Genomic DNA, 16229 nt, shown 5'->3' on the forward strand with positions numbered 1-16229 from the left:
GCCAGCCCGACAGTTGTGACCCTACATTGAATACCCCCCATACTCAGATTACAAGTACTCTTCAATCTTCCAGGTATAGCAAATTAATCTGTTATGTACTCTGATTATCAATGCATTCGCAGTTTGCAAGGGACATTTCTTCTTTGTCTGGACAGCGACTTTCTGTTCGCAGTCCACTGCGTTTTGTCTATAGAGCGATCCATGCTGAATCAGTATTAGTATAGTTTAAAAACTTTTTTTGCCACCAGTTGGTTATTATGTACTTTTGTCAATATTTGTACCATTTTTTAAAAATGTACTTTTAGGTGTCAATAGCTGCACCAATATTTATTTTTCTTACGGTTTTAATTTCTGTACAAATTTAACCATACAACTCCATTATAAAAACATGACCATTTAAAAAAAAAAAAAAAAAATACATTTTTACTATAGAAATGTATATTTTAAAAACACCACAATCTTCGGACTTTATAACGGATTGATGAAGGATTCTCTACACCAATCATTGACCAAACATTCCACTAACAAAATTTCCTATATTTTTGTCCATATAATGCACAACCAACAAGTTTCTTAAAAACATTCACATAAAAATAGTATTGTCTACAGCTTAATTTTATACATACAGATTAAAACAAATATATATGCTTAACAGGCTGTACAAAGTATAGTTTTAAAAACATGTATATACAGAATCTAAATAAAAAGGTTTGTTTTTTTAAAATGCAGAAAATATTTTACGTCACAGAAACATGTAAAAACAGTCCAATCAAGCACTTGCTATAAATACAGCTGGACTATGTATGCCAAAAGGACCACTACGAAGCAGTAATGTAGTGATTTTCCTCTGGCAGCAAAGTTATGCAAAATGAAATTGGCCTCACTTTGCAATGTCTTACTTTTCTTATGGTCTGGACATAAAATTGTGAAAGGGTCTCCACTGGAAGATGAAGTGCAGGGAACAGACTTGTGCTCACTTATCTGTGATCGATGGAGCAGCATATGTTTTAAACCTTTCATGTGCCTTCTGCTGACTAAGGAGACGTAGGGACATTGTGTCCAGTCCCTCTTGTAGCCCTGGTTTCTGTGATACCTCTACCGTGTAGTCATTGGCCTGGTTTTAATAAAAGAGATAAAAACTTGTCAGTTCAGGAATTCTGCAAACACTTGTATGTTCTCCATAAATATATATATATTTTTATGCCACTACATATAACACACTAGTAGCAAATGTAACTGGTATTGCTAGTGCCTTCACATTGAAATGGCACATAACTTGCCAACACAATGCATTGTTCCCAATATACTGTACTGTTACCATACACGGAGACAAAAAGATGCACTTCTAATATCAAACATTAGGTCTGTCTTGGTCTGGTAAAGCTCACTCTCGCATCCCATAATACAGGAAAGTGCTTAATGTTATATATGGGAAAACTAAATTACTGAGAGACTTACCAGTTGTAGAGATGCCAACATATACCTGCACACCTCATAGGGCTGACTGTGCGCCATAAGACTTGCAAAGGAGCGCCATTCTCCCACCTGGCTGAATTGTGAAACCAACCGATCACCATAATCATGTATGTCAAAAGCTCCTCTTTCTTCCTGCACATTGGCCAGAGACAAACAAAGTCCTTATGCAAAGTAATATACGGATTCAATCAAGAGTAGAGCACACAACTGACATTTTTGGAAAAAGTTGAACATTATTGCTATGTATCCCAATCACAACTCTCACTGATATTCACAACATAACCATAATTTCTAAAATAGACACGTAAAATAAACCACAAACAGTAACATTATAATTCAGCTATTGGGTGTTTAAGTCCTAACATTTACCTGTTCTTGTAGCTGTGGTCCCATTTTATCCTCCCACTCTCGTACACGTAGTGACAGTACTGTCTCTTGTGCATACTTCTGAGAATTAGCAATAAAAAATTCCTAGAAAACAAGGGTATATAAAAGAAAACAAGTTACTTCAAGATTTTTCCATTCAAAATACTATGTGTCATTGTATAACGTATTTATCCATCACATGTTATTAGTAATTATGATCATTTTTATGTCATCTTAATGACAGAAGTAGAACCTGCAGATGAACAGGAGCCGAGACCCAATTTGAAGCACCTACATTTAACACATACAGGTGCATTTAATTAGCCCTGGTAATGCAGGTCCATTTAATTAGCCCTGGTAATTTTTCTACTGAAAAAAATGGGCTGTTTGATTAATACATATCCAGATCTCACATGTTATCGTGGCTCAAAGGTCTTTTTATTGGGGATTATGCTTTGTGCGCCAGAAGCTCCCAAAATTAATCCCAGAGATTTGCAGGCATCGGGGCCAATTTAATAGCACCCTGCCAATCAATCCCTGCAGTAAAATTATTGAAGACAATTGAATACCCCACAAAGCCATCAGCTACTTAGAAACCTACATTCATGGTTGAAAAATGTTGCACCTTTAGGCACATTAAAGCTAAACAAAAATATTAAAGCAAAGCACAATTCAACAGCAGTGGAAGCAAAATAACATTCACGACACCTACCACATTTCTGCGCACTAGCTCTTCATATGAAAGTTGGTCTTGCTGGTCTATTGGTTCTGCAAAGGAGAAAGGACAGCATTTATTTACCCTGCACAATCTAATAGTCCCCTACATCAATAACCGCACACAAAAAACACCTTTCCTGTCACCATCTATTGATCTGTAAACACCAAGCATTGGATATCTTTGAATTTCCGCTCACTTGGAAACAGAGCGGACATTCTTAGCAAGCACTGACAAGGTTCATAGATGCGTAAAAGAATACATTATATAAGACTATTATTTACATTAATTGGTATTAAAGCAGTGATATACAGAATAAACAAACGCCAAAGCCCACAATTTCAGAGCTTCTTAGTTACATTGTATCTATTTACTAAGCCCTGGAGAGAGATAAAGTAGATGTAGATAAAGTACCAACCAGTTCCTTACTGGCATTTTTAAACAAGAACTTATGCTGGGTACACACCAGAACGATTTAGGCACAATTCCCCTCATTTTGACCGATTGTATGTAAAAAAGCAGAATTGAACAGGTTTTCAATGCGTGTCCCCGCCGGTCGTTAAGTCACTTTGGAGATTTTACCTCATGGTTGCCTACCTGACCCTCTCCTTCAGGGAGAATGCTCTGGTCCTGAAACTTCCCTGGTAATGTAGGATTGCCATCACCTGTGATGAAACTCCGTTCTTATGAATTACCTAGCTCCCCACAGGTGATGGCAATCATACATTACCAGGGAAGTTTCCGGACCAGAGCATTTTCTCCCTGAAGGAGAGGGTCAGTTAGGTAACCATGTTTTACCTGCTGCACTAAACATTCGTCATCTACATTGGATTGTGTGCAGATAGTCACTCCAATCCATCGTGCGACCATCGTACAATTTAAAAAAAATAGTTGCACGATCATGGTCGTTCTGGTGTGTACCCTACAAAACATAGCATGAGCTGATTGGCTGGTACTCTCTCTCCAAGAATTAGGAAATAGAACCCACAGTCTACTGTGTTCCGTTCAGTTTTCCAGGTGTCCAAAAAAGCTTGCTGACCAGTATGGAGCTGATCATTTTTCTACAAAATCATTGATGTCATTGACTTGTTGCCTAATTATTATCCAGAGGGCATGTTTAAGTAATATTCAGGAGAATGTAGTCTAAACCTTGAAATGGATCCTGTGTAAGCAGTCTTTTTTTTGGTACTTATGTAATATCTGGGCTCCCGTTTTTCTTATGAGACCGCGTGCGCTCGCCACGCTTTGGGCACGGTGGCTCGCTGTGCTCGCCACACTATATAAAATCAACTCCATGCGTAGTTGGATAGTAGGGGTATGAAAAAATGGGGTACATTTAACATGGGAGCCCAGATAATACATAAGTGCCTTTTTTTTTTGTTCAAAGCTTACTTCTAACCAGCACCCATAAAGCAGTAAAGACCATGATCAGATCAAAACTTTATATACACATAACATACTTTCCTCGCACACAATGAGTTTATTATACAAGGTATAATAAAACATTACTACCCTGCATCAAATTCTCCTGAGACCATTGTAAATAGTTACAGAATGGTGCAGTGTGTCATGTTTACTTTTCTCTGTACTGGAGTTTACCTCGAATCTGGTCTTACAGAATGATAAAGTGAAGGCATACTTCATCTAAAAGGAACACTGAAAGCTATCCAGTGGAATACACTCTAGTTTCTGGTTATTGAACATGTTCACAGTGTCAAAAAAATAAATAAAAAAAGAGAGAAGTTCTCTCAATATAGCCATATGGGCAGTAGTACTGTTCTGTTAGATATCTACAACACCCTCAATGATCAAACACTTCCCCCTAAAGACTGCTCTTTTATAGAAGTATAGACTACCTTATTCGCGCTACAGCAAACAAATAGGAGTATTGTGTTGTGTTCACATGCTTACAGTTTAAGAATACCTTATGAAGAGGTTACACTGTATCAAAACCTCAGGTTCCGAATAAGAGGATTTGATTTTTAGGTACTTCTTTACTTTCACGGCGCCAGCATGGCGCCGCGCGTCAGAGTCCCCTTGCGGGGCTCGCTTCGCTCGCCCACGCTGCGGGCTCGGTGGCTCGCTACGCTCGCCACGCTAATTAAAATCAACTCCATGCCAACATGGATAGTGGGGGTATGAACTATCCATGTTGGCATGGCGTTAACTCCGTTTATTTAACTTAATTAGTGGCGAGCGTAACCCGGAAGTACGCGCGGCGCCATGCTGGCGCCCTGAAAGTAAAGAAGTACCGATTTTTAAATTACAGTGAATTCTGTGCAGTATTGCAGAAGCAGACCGAACATTTTGATGCTACAGGTGCTTAATCAAAATGTTTGCTGAACAAGAATGTTTCACATAAAGGGCGACAGAGCCACTGACACAAATGCGATGCACCTGCGATCTGCTGACCAGTGTTCTCTGGTGAGAACACTGGTGATCTGATTAGATTTATACTGCATGCAGTATAAATATAGCCAGGTGACGTCGATGCGCACCTTCCCCTGGGGGAATACACATGGAGCAATCTGTGCTCAATTTCTAAGCAATCTAGTCAGATCACTTAGAACTAGGGCTAAAAATTGCCCCATACAAAACCAGTGATCTGCTGTTAAAACAGCAGGGAAATGCTGGCAATGGTGGAACAGGTCTCCCTTTCATGTCACAATACAATTAGGGCTGCGCAGTAAATTAAGTCATATTGCTCCGTGTGATTTATGCAGCTGCTGTAACTGTAGCAAACTAACGCTGGCCACAAATTTGTACATTCTGTATATATATATTTTATACAAATATTTAGTAGAAACAGTGTAAAAACAGGTGACATTACCAATATTGGCACACAGTTGCTCTTCCCGTAGGCTGGCTGGTACATTTAAAGCAAAATCTTCGTGGTCCGAGAGATCTGCAGATAGGAAAAATTAACACTGGAGGACAGCAAAACACCATATTTAAATGTGGAGTATTTTTTTTTTTTGTGCAATCAATTTTTATTAAAGAAAATCACAATACATCTCAGAAATGAAACAATGCAATGTAATGCACTCAAGTGAACAATAAAGACAAATACAGGCGTTGGGTGCTGAGTCCGTCTTTCAGGGTATGATGTGGAAGTATTCAAAAATCAAACATTGACAATGTAATCAGTACCCATAATAAGATGTACCGGTTATAAAAAGAAGTAGAATGTCAAAAAGAAAGTAAAGAAAAGAAGGGAGGAGGGGGGGGGGGGGGGGGGGAGGAGATTTGTACCCAGGGATCTCTACGACCCAGCGACCTGTCTCATGTGATGAGAGTAATCTGAGGATTCTTTATAGGTGAGCCAGCTCAACCAAGTAGCTGTAAAGGTCTGGGGAGAACCTTTCAGAAAGGATGACAGATCTTCCATGGACATATATAAGTCTATTCTGCGGAACCAGTACGTGATGGGAGGGGCCCTGTTAGTTCTCCAATGACAGGGAATGACTGCCCTAGCCGCATTCATAAGGTGTCTAATTAGAGATTTCTTATGTCGGGAGATGGGCATATCCATAAGATTAAGCAACCAGAATTCAGGAGTAAATGGAAGAGAGGAATTGATAATCTTTTCTGAGACGGTATGAATCTGGTGCCAATAGTCTTGGATAACTGGGCAGGCCCACCAGATATGTAGGGGAGTGCCGATATGTTGGTTGCATCTCCAGCAGAGGTCGGTTAGGGCGCTGTTCATTTTGTGTAGTATGGAGGGGCATCTATACCATCGAGATAGTATCTTATACTGGGTCTCTAGAGTTTGGATTGAAGAGGAGGATGCAAAAACAAATTGAAATATTTGACTCCATTGATCTCCCGACAGATCCTGACCCAGCTCTTTGTGCCACGCCCTCGTGTATGCAGGCGTTGGGTCTGGTAGGTTACTAAGGCATACTTGATAAAATTTAGAAATCAGGTGGTTCGGGGCCTCTTTAGAGAGTATTAGCGACTCAAAGGGGGTTGGATCCCAGCCTTGATTTCGTTTCGGAAGGGAGGAGACATAATGTCTAATCTGGAGGTAGAACCAAAAGAGGCCCGTCGAGAGACCAATATCTTTATGCAATTCCTCAAAGGATCGTAGGCCAGATCTATCCACCAATTGTCCCAGGTGTGACACTTCCATTGAAAAGCGACTATAGAGATTTCGTAATTCAAATCCCGGAGGGAATTCAGGATTATTAATAAGCGGAGTAAGGAGCGTCACACCCGGGTCAAAATAGCGCAGGGATCTGTATCTACCCCAACAAGAAAGTGTTGGGGTCAGGGTGGAATGTCCCACCACAGGGATCTTCCGGAGCCATGGGATGACCTTTGGGGACACATGGAGTATTTCTTATTTCTACTATGAGAGAAAGTGAATGAATAAAAAATTTAAACTAGTTCTAACAATTCTAAAAACAGAAACCCATGTATTCTCATGGATGTCAACCCAGACACTAAAAGACTCCAAGCCTCTCCCCCTCTATACTGACAATACCTGTCTGGGAACTCTGTGTTTCCACAAAGCACGTAAGTACAGTGCCATCCTTTTCCATGGAAATGGACGCTAAATTGTAAATATACATTTAGCTTTACAAAGACGAGTCTTCAGCCACAAAAATCACGGCCGGTTTCCTGGCGAAAAGTTGCGGGATCGAATAGTCAGGTCCCTTTATTTCCAGAAACTATAAATAATGGGAAAGTTTGATCCCTCCCTTCAGGTCAGAAGGGGGCGGGCACGGAGCGGTCAGAGGTGACCGGACACCATTCTATGGGCATGCTGTCGAAAAAATGCTGGGCGTGCCTATGCATCCTTGAGGCGGGAGGCTGATCCAATTCACTGGATAGCGGGCATCTAAAAATTATAGACTAATGGTGTGTACACACGGCACAATTCAGCATCCAATTTTGACTATAGAGTCAAAATTGCTTCAGGATCACACAGTTTTTTTAACCTTGCGATCCCGATGCGTGCTCCCGCACAGCAGTAATCGAAACCATATAGACAGGGTTGCATTGACTATATAGTACAGATCTGTACTATATAGTATAAATTGCTGGCATGCCTTGTGGCTTGCCGTGCGATTCAATGCTGATGTGATCTGATAGCATCAGGATCGAATAGCATGGCTGTCGACCGTGTATAATCACCATTACTTTTCAGAGTGAAGGCTAGAGAAATGATACGATGGTGAGCAACCACCTAATGATTTCTCCTTCTTGTGGCCGCATGCGAGTGGATGTGTAAACGTAAACATCCACTCGTGTGCTAGTGCGGGGATTCGCTAGGCAGCGAGCAGGTCTGAATCAGGCCAGTCTACTAGAGGCAAAAAAACTATATTCTAGACCCGCGATTTATAATCGGCCAGTGTTTACAAACGATATGCCTGTTAATGACGTTGTTCACAGACATATCGCACTGGCTGAGCAGCACAGCATCGTGATGTGTGTACAGGAGATCCACCGACCGATGGTACACGCTGCTCAATGATTAACAGCGCAACTGGACGAGCAAAGAGACATATCTCTGCATCTGCCAATGTGTACCAGTGATATCTCTAAACTGTGTCATTCACAGGCATAACTCATTGGCCATCTCTAAATGTCCAGGAAACGCTGTGAGTATGGGTAGTCTGCCGAACTTCCGTACACCCACACCATAGACGGTGGTAGTTGACAGCTCAATGCACCCATGCAAATGCGCACGCTCTGTTGCAGTCCTGTGTACAGTCCTGACGGATCGGGCAGCATGGATGGAAAACATGCTGTCCAATCAATCTGCAGATATATCTGCAGATATCTAGAAAAGGTGCAGATGTATTATAGCGGCGCATGGCTCGCCACTATAAAACTCCCTGCTTCACCTCACTAAAGGAGGCCAAGCAAGGAGGGACAACAACAAGATGTATAAACATCTTGTCTGCCGAAGCAGAGGAGCACAAACTCCCCCCTCTGGTGATATCCCCCTCCTGGAGACAGCGCGTCCGTTTACACGGACGTGCTGTCTCCTTCCACCTGGCCAGCTGGACTGGACGTGCACAGGATCTTGCTACTCTCCAGAGCTAGAAGCAGGAACAACGCTGTTCCTGCTATTGAGATAGGGCTTCTAACGTGTGCTGATACCCCTTCTCCCCCATAACGCACCTTCATACATCTGCCCCAATATGTACACAGGCTTATAGATCATGTATTCCAGATCTTCTGATAGAATCACAAAGATTAATCTGTCTGGTGGGAACAAAAATGTATGAGAGCAAAGGAAAAATGAACCATTTGTTCCCAAATACTGGAAAACGTTCAAAAACTTTTGTTTGGATAAATTTGTTATTTCAAACATTTAATAAATTTGTGTGAATCACCTTGGTCTGTTTTCCAATGTTTGAGAGCAAATGCTTGATTGCCATTGTTGCCATACATTACCAGATCTGTTCCCACTTGACAGATTAGACTGATAAATCTTTAGGTGTGTACTCCGCTTATATCATGTCCTCAGGAGTGACCTGGTGCCCTTCCTAGGGTTCCCGCATCAGGGGGCCACACATATAGCACAGACTGTAGGGCACTCAGAGAAAAAGACAGCTCACAGACAGTGTAATGTCAACGTTTCAAAGCTTTACTTTCAGCTTCGTCTTTAGGACATTGTCCTGAAGACGAAGCTGAAAGTAAAGCTTTGAAACGTTGACATTACACTGTCCGTGAGCTGTCTTTTTCTCTGAGTGCTTTCCAGTCTGTGATATATTGATATATAGATATATAGATATATCTATATATAGATATATCTATATATATCTATATATATATATCTATCTATCTATCTATATATATATATATATATATATATATATATATATATAGAGATAGATATAGTGGATGAGTGCTGGCATAACAGTGGACTAGATCTATCTATATTAAAAAATACAATAATAATAAAAAAAAAAAAAAGCTTGCACACAAACCTGGACAATCTTCATGATCAAGATAATCTGCATCACGGTCCTCATCTATATTATTAACTGGGTCATAATCAGTGAGTAATTCTTCTATCTTTGCAGACTGTGGTCCCTAATGGGAAAGAAAATAGCTTACTAATTAAGAGCCTATAAATGAGGAAAGAGGACCTGTTGATGAGGAGCACTGATTGATATTCTTTAAAATGAAAAAGCTGCTTGCCAGGAGTCAACAAAAACAAACTTGCACAGTATATTAATTGTGATACACAAAATGTAATTTGCATATAATCAACACATGATTAAAAAAGAAAAAAAGCAGAGGACTCAATCACACATACATTAGCAAAAATATAAGCCACATCAGCATTGAGGAGTCTCTGCGTCAATGTTCCTATGCTGCATACTAATTAATGGGCCTACTATGGGTCGTATATTCTCTCTGAATATAAAAACACAAATATATGCCCCACCGTGGGACTTTATGTAGTGTAGTACCATGAGAGCAAAGGCACTTTATCTCAGATTTGTAGACACAAGCCTTAAGTCTTTAAAGTTGAAAAACTAGCTTGTGTTTGATGTTGTTACAGGACATTTCACAATAGCGCACACTGCTCCGGTCAGGGCACGGCACACTTAGCCTTAGGAACATCTTTCACATTAATATAATTAACCAAAAATATGTGTACTGCAGACAATGTAACATACAGACTCACGCAATTGCAAATAGTAATAGCAAAATTGGCAGGGCAAACTGAGATGTGTAGTTCTGAAGGGCCACTTATTGAATACCCCAGTCATGCAATCATTTACAAACTTTGAAATCAGATACCGATTGCCTGACTCAATGTTCTAAGCTTCACTCATGAATATTATTCCAACCCAGAAAAGATCATACACCTAAGTTTTAAAAAACTACTTGTTAATAACACACAGGAAATTTAACATTATGGGGGGTATTCAATGTGTCGCCGCTATTTCCGATGGGGAGAAATAGCGGCAGCTCCCTATTCAATGCTGTCTTTAGCGACAGCATTGAAGCGGGATCACGGCAGAACGTGTCCGACTTTAGAAGCTGTCGGGCCCCTTCTGCCGATAACGGCCATGGATTGTCGCGATCCCGGCCGCAGATCAACAATCCACGGCCGTTTTTGCGGCCACACACCCTTTGCGCCGATCGGCAGACGGGACATTGAATCCCGCCTGTTGTTCAGCTGTCGGGCTGACCGCAAACGGGCCAGGATCACGGCTGTCGGCAGGGATCGACAGCCGTGATCCTAGATTGAATACCCCCCTTAAATTGTTAGTTTGATCAAATATGCTAAAATGGTTCTTTTGTATTAAATTGTTGGCAAAAATCCCTAAAGTGCAGATAAAGAATATTTAATGAAATAGCCTTTTTCCTGTGCTAAAAATTCAGGACTCTTCTCACCCCAGGCAAAGGTTTTATTTTTCTTCCCTCAACCCAAATACGACCCTATGTTCTGGGTTTTCTTGCAGACTTTAGTTCATCTGAGTGCAGGTAATTGCATGTGCGGAATTCATGGTTAACTGAATACCTCAAATGCTAGCACATAGAAGCCAATTGAATAACCCCTAAGTGTCAGGATAACAGCAGCTTTGGGAATCTCCCCAAATAGAATTACCAATCTTTTCTGCAGTAGCCTCTGGGCAGCCAAACGTTCTTTAGTATGCTGCCAATACAGCACTTCCAAATCTGCAGAAAAACAAATACCGGTAAGCTTTCAGACAAAAACAATTAAACTAGCATGCATAGGTAAAGATTTCCACATAAAATGTAATAAATCAATAATAAAAATATACAGATAATCCTATATACAGTAAGAAAGAAAGTGCAATTCATGGCGATGTAGTAAAAGTTAGTTTGTAATAATAATAATAATAATGTGATAAAAAGGTTTCACCATTTTCATGTTCACCAGTCATTGAAACAAAGCACATCTACATATGAGGTCAAAATTGCTGCTTAAGATAGATAGAGATATATATATATATATATATATATATATATATATATATATATATATATATACACACATATACACACACACCGCTGGCATACAGCACTGCAGGCAAACGTGGACACCATATGCCCCCTGCCCCTATAGGGAGTTAGAAAATATGCATTTTACTGACTAGGCATACATGATTGATAATGCTGGTAGTCTCAAAGAGAGCTGCTTCCACAAATGAAAATGGGGCATCACCGCAGTTAATTGATCAAAAAGTTGTTTTCTGGATATATAGTATCACACAAAATAACGTTGGTAGGCCCTTTGGTACCTAATGGCGGCAACAAATATTACGAATAGTAGTTCCAGCAAAAAGGTGGAATTTATCATTGACCAATGAACAAAGTTGCCCTGCTGACAGTCTAATGAGTTTTAGGTCATTGTAAGCGCATGGGACATAGGCTTGGGCGGGCTTAATTAGGCAGGCTAAGCAAAATACCCGAAAGCAGACCATTTGTTGGGGCCGTGAGGAAACTCACGTTTTACTTAACCCATGTGTTCTCATATCGAAATGGGTCTTTTATCAGGCAATCCAATCGAATAGCCGATAAAAACATAGGACAAATTGGACACCCCTTTGTAGCTGTACGTCCACACATATCAACACATCAACTTAAAAGACTAACTCCAGCTCTCATGTTACCAAGTGGCTCCAGCCATCGTATTTGCAGGTTTGCTTATACTATGTAGACGCCATACCCCTTTTCTCACAATACCAAAGATCTGACCATTTTTTTTTAGACTTTGCGGTTGCTATTACCCACTTCCAGCTAAAACCATAACCAATTTGCACAACTAATTCTCTGACACATGATGAAATGGTCTACAGCAGGCATGTTCAACCTGCAGCCCTGTAGCTGTTGTGAAACTACAAGTTCCATCATGCATTGACACAGTTTTGCTATTAGGGAATGCTAAAACTATGGCAAGGCATGCTGGGATGTGTAGTTTTACAACAGCTGGAGGGCCGCAGGTTGGACATGCCTGGTCTACATTCACTCCAGTTAATAAGTCTCCAAGTGCAATATTCTCTCCTAAACACATTTTTATTAAAATAAAATAAGAACTGCATCAGACAGCCTCGTGGGGTGTGCAATACCACTCTACACAGCCTCGTGGGGTGTGCAATACCACTATACACTGTTAAGTACTATCTATGTAAAATTAATCTTATTGTACAAACCGGTGATTTAATTAATCAATACACTCTACAATTGAGCATAAAAGTCTGAGTGTACATATCCTACTTTTAATAGCAGTTTGTAAACTTACCAGCAAATGTAGGACCTTTTCTTCTGGATTTGAGCTGATTTCTCCCATACAAACCTGCATAGAAACACATTCACATACAAGCGTTTAAATAAACCAGGAACACCATAAAATATAGTTTAAGTTTGTATTATTTTGAAACACAGTATAACTTAACTAGGAGGGATGTCACCTTAAATACACTTACTGTAGTAAACAGTCTGAATTTCATAATGTTGTACTCATTGGTTTCTGAATGACAGAACATGCATATACAAAACAAGAGCATATATTGTCTTCATTATTCTACTAGTCATTTATCACCACGATAGCAATGAGCCCCTTTAGCCATGTAGGCTGGCTTGTTTTACTCAGATTTTATGTGCAATGCTTTATATATTTATTAAGTGAGAAACAAATGAACAAACAACAGCTGTACGTGTTTTTAAATCATAAAAAAACGAAATCCGAGCTGCTTTTGGAAAATATTAGAAAAAAATAAGTACTTAAAGGAAACAGGAGTATTCAACACTATTGCTGCGTTTGGAATACACATTGGTTCAATAGTCCCTGAATAAAGAAATTACTTGATAAACTTATGATGGCCTCAACTTCGCCTCTATCATGTTGCCAAAAAGGTTTTAGGATTTAATACTCACGTGCAGAGGAGAGCCATTTACTAAAGTCTGGTAGCTTGCTTGGGAATTTACGCTTTCTCTTGTTTGAAGATAGCTCATCAGTTACCCCACGAGGAAGTGTATAGTGTTTTCCTTACATAAATTAAAATGAAATACAAGAGGAAAGAGGACAGTTGAGAAGGTATGGCATTAGTATTCCAGCATTTGGGGCATCTGCAATCAAAAGACTGAGGAAGATCAAAAGCATCTGGATGTCCAGAGTCAAGACCCCTCCTAGGTAAAAGCCTTCTAACTATCTCCCCTACCACTCCTTACTTTCAGCCTAACACCACCTCCCCCTTTCTGCTTACCGCTAGCCACCACCACCACCCCACCCCCCCTGATAACCCTTTAATGCCTCTCCATAACTCCCCCCCTACCTAAAGTAGATTAGTTTTACCTCTTTTAAAGGGCTTTCCTTCACAAGATTCAAAGGGGTCCAGGCATTGCCAGGGGTTTGAAAGGCAATTCTATTGAAGGAACAGAGAACAAAGTCAAACATGCCTTACACATCGAACTCATATAGGGTCACATAGGAAAACTGGTGAAAAGACAGCACTGTAACTTGTAGCAACCAAACAATTTGCATTTATTTTCTAACAGTTACAAAATGATTGTGCTGCCCTGGGCATACCTCGATGTCTTCAACTGGCATTTTCTTCTCTTCCCTCTGCCGCAGCACATAGCCTCTCTCTTCTGTCTGCATATACAAGGTCACAGTAATATTTAGCATTTTTACATTTCTGTTAAAGGAATATCATCACAATTAAATAATAATCAAAAGGATATGAACATAAACTGTATTTAGAATTCATTCCATGGGGAAACCATTTTGATACTTCAGATTATTCAATGTAACAGTAAATAGTATCTACATTAATCGATACAAAGAAAAAGTACATATTTAAATTCCCTTCCCATGAAGAATATTCTTGGGGGCAGTGTTACCGATTCAGAGCTGATTGCAAAAGCAAACAATTTATGGGATCAGATCTGAAAATGGAAAAAAATATGCATAAATTGGTTAAATCAAAAGGATTTATCCAATTTTTTTGAATGACTGTTTTCAATGTTTGGGAGCAAACTGTCAATCCTCATTTGGTCCCAGAAATTACCAGATTTTCATTCCTACCAGTTAAATTGGAAAGATAATCTTATGGTGTTTACCAAGTTTAACAGTTTGCTTGCATTTCTGCTTTAAAAAAAATAGACATCATTTAACTCAGCAGATAGTCATTATTAAGGTTTTTTTCGTCAATGAAGAATAGGCGGTAGTTTATGCCCTACCATCTATTAGGGCATGGAGGGAGAATAGAATAGTGTGCCGAGCAGAACAAGGCACTGTGCCCGAAGCGAGGGGCTGCCGTTCACTTAGGGGGGTAATCAATGTCAGGGGTACGGCTGTCGAGCAAGCTCGACAGCCGTGCCCCTGTCCCGCTTTGCTCAACGTGAGCTCGGCGGTCGGGATTCAATGTCCCGGCCGCCGAGCAGCGAGAAGGGGGTGTGGCCACGAGTTGAGGATGGAAATAGACGAGCTCCGGCAGGGAGCTCTCCTATTTCTGGCTTTTCTCGGCAGAATGAGCCCGACAGCTTGTGATGTCGTGCTCGTTCTGCGGAGAACCCCTGTTCAATGCTGTCGGGGAAGACAGCATTGAATAGGGCCCCGCAGCCATCTCCCCCGTCGGGAGATGGCTGCGGGAGGTTGACCAACATTCCATACCCCCCTTAGACAGTGTCCAGAACTAGACGCCTTAAAGATTTTGTTTTTTTTTAAATACATGTCGACCTGCATTGTCAACCTAAGGACCCTGTCGATCTTTTGGTGTCAACCTAAGGAGTGTCGACCTAACTATCCATACCCCTTTTAAAAGGAAGGGACAAGTGGTCTTTCTAATGAAGAGACTTGGACCTAGCAGGCCAAAGCCTGAGGCCAGAACGGCTCAACAGACTGATAAGACCTCACATAACCAGATTGTTATCTACAAGGACTTATTCTTCATTTATCATTGATGCCAATATCTTCTAGTGTATATGAACCTTTATGCAGGTGACTGCTTTTGTTCCCAGATTTTGATTCCAGCCAGCCAGATTTAAAATAAAATCTTCTAGTGGTGGTGTGTGCAAGGCTGACCACAGCACTATCTATATCCCAATGGATAAGGAAGAAATAATCTTTTTAATAGATCTAAAATGATCTTTTACAATATCAAGTAACAAAGTTATGGTGCAATAATGTATAACTTTACTATGCTACTTTACCTGCGGTGATAAAAAACTTGAGCCGTGAAATAAGAAAATAGTATATAACGTACTTTAGCTACTTGCTGTCGTGCAATGTGTTCTACAGACACCATTTCTGCATCGTCTACTTCATGGTGATCTTCAAGTGGGACAAATCCCCCATCATCGCCATTATCCATAGGGGGTGCTAAGGTAAAGAATGTGAAAACCTTTATTACATTTTGGAAGAATATGGGCAGCACATGGTCTGAACTGTTATCCTCTTTACTTTGATAGCTACAGGTTAAATAACTTTTTGTTAGCCATGCCATATTATGCAATGTTTATGGATGTGGGTACTACTAACTCAATAGCCTTGATAAGAATAAAAAAGCGGTACGGTCCCAGTGGAAACACATCATTTTCAGAAGCTCTTGGTGTTGTCACATGAGCTAGTTATATACGTGATGAAATATTCAGAATAAGCTGGATAAAATTAATTGAATAAATACCATAATAGTTTGAAGAATTCTGAACAAAAAAAAGAAGTTGTTAC

The 16229-nt window shown here is 40.2% G+C and overlaps 1 protein-coding gene across 1 annotated transcript in view; it reads right to left on the reverse strand.

The window, feature by feature from the left end:
- Nucleotides 1–296: 296 nt before the first annotated feature.
- NCAPH2 (non-SMC condensin II complex subunit H2) overlaps nt 297–16229 on the reverse strand; it is a 40128-nt gene continuing 24195 nt past the window's right edge. The window contains exons 10-21 of the mRNA XM_083183218.1: nt 15766–15881; nt 14088–14153; nt 13854–13923; nt 13436–13546; nt 12801–12854; nt 11142–11212; nt 9505–9610; nt 5388–5462; nt 2555–2610; nt 1846–1947; nt 1459–1608; nt 297–1114 (exon numbers count right to left, since the gene is read on the reverse strand). Of these exons, the coding sequence (XP_083039344.1) occupies nt 974–1114; nt 1459–1608; nt 1846–1947; nt 2555–2610; nt 5388–5462; nt 9505–9610; nt 11142–11212; nt 12801–12854; nt 13436–13546; nt 13854–13923; nt 14088–14153; nt 15766–15881 (1118 nt within the window). The 3' untranslated portion in view covers nt 297–973. The remainder of the gene's footprint in view (nt 1115–1458; nt 1609–1845; nt 1948–2554; nt 2611–5387; nt 5463–9504; nt 9611–11141; nt 11213–12800; nt 12855–13435; nt 13547–13853; nt 13924–14087; nt 14154–15765; nt 15882–16229) is intronic.

The sequence above is a fragment of the Crinia signifera genome, chromosome 4, assembly GCF_055691185.1.
Source record: "Crinia signifera chromosome 4, ASM5569118v1, whole genome shotgun sequence".
In the NCBI taxonomy this organism is placed as follows: Eukaryota; Metazoa; Chordata; class Amphibia; order Anura; family Myobatrachidae; genus Crinia; species Crinia signifera.